Source organism: Triticum dicoccoides, chromosome 4A, assembly GCF_002162155.2.
Source record: "Triticum dicoccoides isolate Atlit2015 ecotype Zavitan chromosome 4A, WEW_v2.0, whole genome shotgun sequence".
Lineage (NCBI taxonomy): Eukaryota > Viridiplantae > Streptophyta > Magnoliopsida > Poales > Poaceae > Triticum > Triticum dicoccoides.
In genome coordinates this window covers 721,702,624-721,711,568 of record NC_041386.1, presented here as the reverse complement: position 1 = coordinate 721,711,568, position 8,945 = coordinate 721,702,624, and the positions used below count along the sequence as shown (strand labels likewise).

At 45.3% G+C, this 8,945-nt stretch overlaps 1 protein-coding gene and 1 pseudogene across 1 annotated transcript; both read left to right on the top strand.

The window, feature by feature from the left end:
- The first annotated feature begins 65 nt into the window (after window positions 1-65).
- LOC119288170 lies at window positions 66-2,349 on the top strand. The gene is made up of 2 exons (XM_037567797.1): window positions 66-436; window positions 827-2,349. The coding sequence occupies exon 2, from the start codon at window positions 840-842 to the stop codon at window positions 2,022-2,024; it is 1,185 nt and encodes a 394-aa protein (XP_037423694.1). The 5' UTR covers window positions 66-436; window positions 827-839; the 3' UTR covers window positions 2,025-2,349.
- A 1,455-nt stretch (window positions 2,350-3,804) lies between these two features.
- On the top strand, window positions 3,805-4,832 carry LOC119284254 (annotated as a pseudogene).
- The last annotated feature ends 4,113 nt before the right edge of the window (window positions 4,833-8,945 follow it).

Genomic DNA, 8,945 nt, shown 5'->3' with positions numbered 1-8,945 from the left:
CACTCTAGCTAGTGTAAACCGTAGATAGATCCATTCTTCTTTTGTTCATTTAATCTGTTATTAAGCATTTGTCTCTTGCTTAGCACTTCTGCCTGTGGAAACGGCGCGCTCCATGCACTTTTCTTTCACCATTGGCAGGGTTAGATTCACTCAAGTTCATGATATGTACTAGATGGATGTCACGTCAGGGCGTGCTATGTTTTTTTAGCAGAAAGCAGAGTGTTTCGAGTGCAATGTGCCTCGCGAAACAACGGAATGTAGCACGCATAACTGTTTCAGCGTAATGAGCGTGTGTCGTTTCTATCGGACATTGTTGTCGCTAGAGAGTACGCGGCAATGTCCTTTTCACTCTCAAGTCTCAAGTCTACTGTTCTGAAGATGTATGACTTTATGAGTCCTCTGAAGAAGTTTTGGCTGCAGGGAGGCGCCAGTCAAAGTAAGTTTCTGTTTCCTGCGTGTTATTGGGCTTCTACTGTCTTGAGCATCAGAATCCACTGATGAGTTGGATTGTGGCAGCTCACTGTGCCCGAGGGTCTGCCTGTTTTCTGCTAATTTTCAGCTCTCTACTGCATAAGAATAGTGACGGTGTAGCCCATGAAATTTGAGGCTTCACCCCCTGAATCCTCTTAACAATAATCACCCCCAAAAAAACCCAAGCAGAATTACGTAGTTGTGCACAGGAGCATAACAAGTCTTGATACACAGCATATATTGGACCTGAAAATAGCATATGCATGGTTTTAGCTGGCTATTCATCTTTCTCCTTTTCATTTCTTCGTTGGCTCATCTTTCTAATTAGTTCCTTTGAATTTATTGTGTTTTGCAGAGAGTTTGGCCCAATGCAAAGCCATAGCAAACTGCGTATTGCCTCTGCATCCGCACAACCTGTTGTGCCCGGGCTCCATGGTTGGGCAGACCTCCCAGATGGTCCACTAAGCTCCATTCTTGCACTGTCAGGGTCCTTCCGTGATGTTCTTGCCTTCGCGGCAACATGCCGCTCTTGGCGTGCTGCATTCTCCTCATACCCAAACAAATCTGCCTTCTGCACCAGATTCCCACCTCTCCTCGTCCAATTCAATGTCTGTGTTCAAGCTCCTGATCTCCCGTCTAACAAGGGTCGTCACGAGCTACGCACATGTAAGGTCATTGATCCAATCAACAAGAACATTGCCCTTCGCTGCCAGATTCCTCAAGAAATTTATCAGGAGATGCATTTTGCTGGCACTTCCTATGGTCAACTAATTTGCGGCCGTGCTGGATATTGTCTTGTTGTTGATGTGTTCAGTGGTGCCGTGGTTTGTCCCCCACGTCTCCCATTCAGCGGTGATTTTGAGTTTGGGAAGGAGTTCTACTTCAGTGGCACTTTGACGGCTCCCATTGCATCACCCAACTCACACCTCCTTGTCAGTACTGCAATCTCCCTGTTTGATTGGCCGGTCGGAAGTGACTCTTGGTCTGAACTCCAGCTTTCTGATGAATCGATAGAACAGCTTGTGGAATTCAATGGTCAGTTCATCGCCATGGATGATTGTTATAAGATCTACGCTTTGCAGCTGTCCCCCCAGCTTGGTCTGCAGGAGATAACAACTGAGTGGGTCGGTCACCTGCCCCCAAGCTCGTACACGAAACCATGGCTAGTGGTCTGCGGCGATATGCTTCTCATGGTTCCCTGTTTCTGGACAGTGAGCTCAGGCAGCTCAGTACTACAATGTATACCCCACCACCTTGACATGTCGACCAATCCTGCAAAATGGGTCGAGGTAAACCAGCTGGATAATTGGGCACTCTTTGTTGGGGGTGATATGAGGAGCCGGCCGTTTTCTTGCATGAGCCCGGAAAGATGGGGCAGGAGGAGCAAGTGGCTGTACTATGCTGGACGTAGCTCTTTTATTGTACATGGAGTGGGTGATGAGCGGGCTCCTTCTGCCGGCCCCAAGGTAGAGTACGAGAGAAGACGGCCCCGGGCCGGCAAGCTGCAGCCCCTTTGGGTGTATCCAAGCATCTTCTACACTGATGCGCAGTGACCATCGCGTGCATCGACGGCTTGCTGCTCCACAAGCTCCTGATGAAAATTCCCCTCCTGCAACACAGAGTAGGGGCTTTTGCAACTTGGGCGGTGCCATTGTAGCATTAGCACTTAGAACATTTGTAGCAGTTTGGTAAACCAGTATCTAGAGTCTGGGAGATTAGTGCTTAGAGCTAGTTAGGACTTAGGAGTGGTCAAGCTTCTAAGTCAGTACTATTAATTTAGCTGTGTTGTTTAATTATGTGCTGGATGATGTGTAATACTTTGAACTACCTGTTTCTTGTCTCTGCTCCAGTGACACGAGTTCTAAGCTTCTACGTCGCGTTGACTCAGTTTCATCGTACGTATATCTGCATGCCCTTGGCTTCTATCACTGGACAAGCTCGTTGATTGGAAGTTCTGGTACAATGGTAAAAAACACCAGAACTGTCAATGTTATTGGAATGGATAATCAGAATTGCTTGTGCAAGATTTTACTTTGGTCTGGGAGCTAACATATACCACTAATAGCATCAGATTCACCTCGATGCAATACTGTGTTGCTGTGTAATAGGTAGCTCATTCTGGCATGTTGTTGAAGGATACTTTGACAAGAACCCTCCTGTGTATCTTCAGTTCCATCGCTGGCCGGCTCCTTTTCTCTGTTCTGAGAACACAGTCTGAACATGTGGTGTTTGTTCTCTTCCTCCTATGAAGTATAGACAGAGCTCCTACAAAAGAATTTGCTTTTGGCTCCGGGGCTCGAGTGATCCTGGGGCAACAAGCTACAACTCACACTAGAAAAAGGAAATCCGAAGGGATTCGTATTCCAACTTGTGTATCAGGTACTCCCTCCTTAAACTAATATAAGAGCGTTTAGATCACTATTTTACTGATCTAAATGCTCTTACATTTCTTTACGGAGGGAGTAGTTCATAAAACGAATGAGAAAGTAGTGGCTGCACCGATGTAGGATCATACATTTTGGAGAGGCAATGGCGAGCCAAAGTTCAGAATGTTTTGAGATAAAAATCCAAGTCTAATTTTTAATCGGAATCCAAGTAAATAATCAAAATCCAAACCTAAAATTTCCTTGGGGCGGGGAGGGGGGATCCAAGTCTTTTTCTTGGAAAAAGATCAGTTCTACTTTTTTAGTACAAGATATTTCATAATTAATACTCCCTCCGTCCCGGTGCATGTTAACTCCTGCTTGCGCAGGATCCAGGGAAGGGTCCGACCACTTTGAATCTTTAGTACGATCCCCTTCTTATAATTAATACTCCCTCCGTCCCAAAATAAGTGACTCAAAAGTGAGTCAACTTTGTACTAAAGTTAGTACAAAGTTGAGTCATTTTTGAGTCACTTATTTTGGGACGGAGGGAGTAATAGATACATAAATAAATTTCATCTGATAAAAAAGAAAGTGAAATAAGTCCACAGTATTATGTCAGCGAGCAGGACGATGCTCCTTGCCAACGGAGCAGCCCCTGACAACTGAAATGAGGCGTGTGTTGACCTTCGCCGATTGCACCTCCATTGTGTCTTCTATCAATTTCTCTGATAAGCTGAATGAAATGTGGTGTTTTCTTTACCTGAAATATTTTCTTCAGGTTTTTATGCTAGTCCCGGCTCAGCGCAGCCCACTAAACAAGAGAATTCGGATAAAGGGCTTAATGGGCTGATATATAGGCCTAGCAGCAAAGACAACAAATTCAGTTAAGTAATTTTAGTTCCATAGCATCAGAGCCTAGCTCCAAGACAATCCATGGCATATAAAAGGGGATTTTATCAGTTATGTCATGCTTAATCCTTGGCGTGCTGCATTTTCCTCATACCCATCAAAATCTACATTCTGCACCAAATTCCCGCCTCTCCTCGTCCAATTCAATGCCCGTGTTCAAGCTCCCGATCTCCCTTCTAACAATGGTCGTCAAAAGCTACGCACATGTAAGGTCATTGATCCGATCAACAAGACCATCGCCCTGCGGTGCCAAATTCCTCGGGAAATTTATCAGAAGATGCAATTCGCTGGCACTTCCTATGGTCAACTAATTTGCTGCCACGCTGGATATTGTCTTGTTGTTGATGTGTTCAGTGGTGCCGAGGTTTCTCCTCCACGTCTCCCATTCAGCGGTGATTGCGAGAGGGAGTTCTACTTCTATGTTAGCGGCACTCTGACAGCTCCCCTTGCATCACCCAACTCACACCTCCTTGTCAGTACGGCAACCGCCCTATTTGATTGGTAGGTTGAAAGTGACTCTTGGTCTGAACTCCAGCTTTTTGATGCACCGATAGAAAAGATTGCGGAATTCAATGGTCAGTTCATCGCCATGGATGATTGTTACAAGATCTACACTTTGCAGCTGTCCCCCCTGCTTGGTCTGCAGGAGATAACAACTGAGTGGTTGGTGACCTGGCCCCAAGCTCTGACGCCAAACCATGGCTAGTGGTCTGTGGCAACATGCTTCTTATGGTTTACTGTTTCAGTGCAACGAGTCTAGGCTGCTCAGCAGTACAATGTATACCCCGCCATCTTGACATGTCGACCAACCCTGCAAAATGGGTGGAGGTACACCAGCTGGATAATTGGGCACTCTTTGTCGGGGGTGTTGTGAGGAGCCGGTTGTTTTCTTGCATGAGTCCGGAAAGGTGGGGTGAGAGGAGCAAGTGGTTGTACTATGCTGGCCCTCGCTCTCTTATTGGACATGGAGTGGGAGATGAGTGAGATCCATCTGCTGGTCCCAATGTAGAGTACGAGAGAAGCTGGTCCGGCAGGTTGCAGCCCCTCTGGGTATATCCAAGCATGTTCTACTCTGATGCACAGTGATCGTCTCATGCAGCTACGGCTTGATGCTCTGCATGCTCCTGATGAAAATTTCACTTACAACAGAGTAGGGTCTTTTGCACTTGGGCAGTGCAATCGTAACAATAGCACTTATAACTTGGTGGGGTTAGTACTGAAGCTTTTGTAGCAGTTTGGTGCTTGGAGCTTGTTAGAAGTAGTCAAGCTTCTAAGCAAGTTAGTGGTAATAATTTAGTTGTGTTATTTAATCTTGCACTGCTTGTATAAAACTTTGAACTACTTGTTTCTACTCTCTTCCCCAGTTCCACCATCTTTATATCTCAAAACAATCATAAGGAATCAAACTTCTCTTAGTATGCAATGCAATTTATATGAAAGTTTTTATTATGTCCCTCTTGGATGCCTATCATATTAGGACTAAATTTACAACCAAAGCAAATTACCATGCTGTTTCAAGAAACTCTCAAAATAATATAAGTGAGGCATTAGAGTTGAATAATTTCTACAAAATAAGGCCACCGCCGTGCTCCAAAAATATATAAGTGAAGCCCTAGAGCAAAATTTTCTAGCTCAAAAGATATAAGTGAAGCACATAGAGTATTCTAATAAATCACTATTCATGCGTGTCCCTCTCAAAAGGTGTGTACAACAAGGTTTATTGTGGGAAACTAAAAAGTAAAGACTCATATCATAAAAGACGCTCCAACCAAAACACATATCATGTGGTGAATAAAAATATAGCCTCAAGTAAAGTTATCGATAGGCGAAGACGAAAGAGGAAGGCATCCCCAAGCTTAGGCGCTTGATTGTCCTCGAATATTACCTTGGATGCCTTGGGCATCCCCAAGGTTAGGCTCTTGCCACCCCTTATTCCATAGTCCATCAAAATCCTTACCCAAAACTTGAAAACTTCACAACACAAAACTCAACAGAAAATCTTATAAGATCCGTTAGTATAAGAAAATAAATCACCACTTTTGGTACTGTTGTGAACTCATTATTTATTTATATTGGTGTGATATCTACCCTATTCCAACTTTTCCATGGTTCATACCCCCCGATACTACCAATAGATACATCAAAATAAGCAAACAACACATAAAAAATAGAATCTGTTAGAAACAGAACAATTTGTAGTAATCAGAGAACTTCGAATACTTCTGTAACTCCAAAAATTCTGAAAAAAAGGAAAACCTGGGCAATGTGTGTACCAATCTTGTGCAAAACGAATCAGATCAAAAGCACGCGTCTGTAAAAAATGAAAATTATTTTCCTAGGCGTAAACTTTATGTTTTTCAGCAAGATCAAAACAACTATCACCGTAAGCCATCCCAAAGGTCTTACTTGGCATTGTTGGAAATATGTCCTAGAGGCAATAATAAAATGATTATTATTATATTTCCTTGTTCATGATAATTTTCTATTATTCATGCTATAATTGTGTTATCCGGAAATCGTAATACATGTGTGAATACATAGACCACAACATGTCCCTAGTGAGCCTCTAGTTGACTAGCTCGTTGATCAACAGATAGTCATGGTTTTCTAACTATGGACATTGGATATCATTGATAACGGGATCACATCATTAGGAGAATGATGTGATGGGAAAGACCCAATCCTAAGCATAGCACAAGATCGTGTAGTTCGTTTGCTAGAGCTTTTCTAATGTCAAGTATCATTTCCTTAGACCATGAGATCGTGTAACTCCCAGATACCGTAGGAGTGCTTTGGGTGTACCAAACGTCACAAGGTAACTGGGTGACTATAAAGGTATACTACAGGTATCCCCGAAAGTATCTGTTGGGTTGACACGGATCGAGACTGGGATTTGTCACTCCGTATGATGGAGAGGTATCTCTGGGCCCACTCGGTAATGCATCATCATAATGAGCTCAATGTGACCAAGTAGTTGGTCACGGGATCATGCATTACGGTACGAGTAAAGTGACTTGCCGGTAACGAGATTGAACGAGGTATTGGGATACCGACGATCGAATCTCGGGCAAGTAACGTACCGATTGACAAAGGGAATTGTATACGGGATTACTTGAATCCTCGACATCGTGGTTCATTCGATGAGATCATCGTGGAGCATGTGGGAGCCAACATGGGTATCCAGATCCCGCTGTTGGTTATTGGCCGGAGAACTGTCTCGGTCATGTCTGCGTGATTCCCGAACCCGTAGGGTCTACACACTTAAGGTTCGGTGACGCTAGGGTTGTAGAGATATTAGTATGCGGTAACCCGAAAGTTGTTCGGAGTCCCGGATGAGATCCCGGACATCACGAGGAGTTCCGGAATGGTCCGGAGGTGAAGAATTGTATATAGGAAGTCCAGTTTCGGCCACCGAGAAAGTTTCTGGTGTCACCGGTATTGTACCGGGACCACCGGAAGGGTCCCGGGGGTCCACCGGGTGGGGCCACCTATCTTGGAGGGCCCCATGGGCTGAATTGGGAAGGGAACCAGCCCCTGGTGGGCTGGTGCTGTTGGGGAATGTAGCAGAAATTCAAAATTTTCCTACGAGTCACCAAGATCTATCTATGGAGAGACTAGCAACGAGAGAGGGGAGTGCATCTACATACCCTTGTAGATCGCTAAGCGAGCGTTCAAGAGAACGGGGTTGAGGGAGTCGTACTCGTCGTGATCCAAATCACCGGAGATCCTACTGCCGAACGGACGGCACCTCCGCGTTCAACACACGTACAGCCCGGTGACGTCTCCTCCTTCTTGATCCAGCAAGGGGAGAGGAGAAGTTGAGGGAGAGCTCCGGCAGCACGACGGCGTGGTGGTGGAGCTTGCAGTTCTCCGGCAGGGCTTCGCCAAGCACTACTGAGGAGGAGGTGGAGTTGGAGAGGGGGAGGGTTGCGCCAGGGGCAAAGGTCAAGCTCCCATGCGCCTCCCCACTATATATAGGGGTGGAGGGGGCTGGTTTCTTGCCCTCCAAGTCCATTGGGGCGTTGGCAAAGATGGGAGGAAAGAAATCCCATCATTTCCTTCCCCACCGATTGTTATCCCCCCTTTTTAGGGATCTTGATCTTATCCCTTCGGGATATGATCTTATTCCTTCTAAGGGGGGATCTTGGTGCGCCTTGACCAGGGGTGTGGGGCCTTGACCCCACTACCCACGTTCATGTGGGTCCCCCATGCAGGTGAGCCCCACTCCAGAACCTTCTAGAACCTTCCCGATACAATACCGAAAAATCCCGAACATTTTCCGGTGGCCAAAATAGGACTTCCCATATATAAATCTTTACCTCCAGACCATTCCAGAAAACCTCGTGACGTCCGAGATCTCATCCGGGACTCCGAACAAAATTTGGTAACTGCACACTAATTCCCATAACAACTCTAGTGTCACCGAACCTTAAGTGTGTAGACCCTACGGGTTCGGGAACCATGCAGACATGACCGAGACGTTCTCCGGTCAATAACCAATAGCGGGATCTGGATACCCATGTTGGCTCCCACATGTTCCATGATGATCTCATCGGATGAACCACGATGTCAAGGACTCAATCAATCCCATATACAATTCGCTTTGTCTAACGGTATTGTACTTGCCTGAGATTCGATCGTCGGTATACCGATACCTTGTTCAATCTCGTTACCGGCAAGTCTCTTTACTCGTTCCATAACATATCATGCCGTGATCAACCCCTTGGTCACATTGTGCACATTATGATGATGTCCTACCGAGTGGGCCCAGAGATACCTCTCCGTTTACAAGGAGTGACAAATCCCAGTCTCGATTCGTGCCAACCCAACAGACACTTTCGGAGATACCTGTAGTGCACCTTTATAGCCACCCAGTTACATTGTGATGTTTGGTACACTCAAAGCATTCCTACGGTATCCGGGAGTTGCACAATCTCATGGTCTAAGGAAATGATACTTGACATTAGAAAAGCTTTAGCATATGAACTACATGATCTTTGTGCTAGGCTTAGGATTGGGTCTTGTCCATCACATCATTCTCCTAATGATGTGATCCCGTTATCAACGACATCCAATGTTCATGGTCAGGAAACCTTAACCATCTATTGATCAACGAGCTAGTCAACTAGAGGCTTACTAGGGACATGGTGTTGTCTATATACCCACACATGTATCTGAGTTTCCTATCAATACAATTAT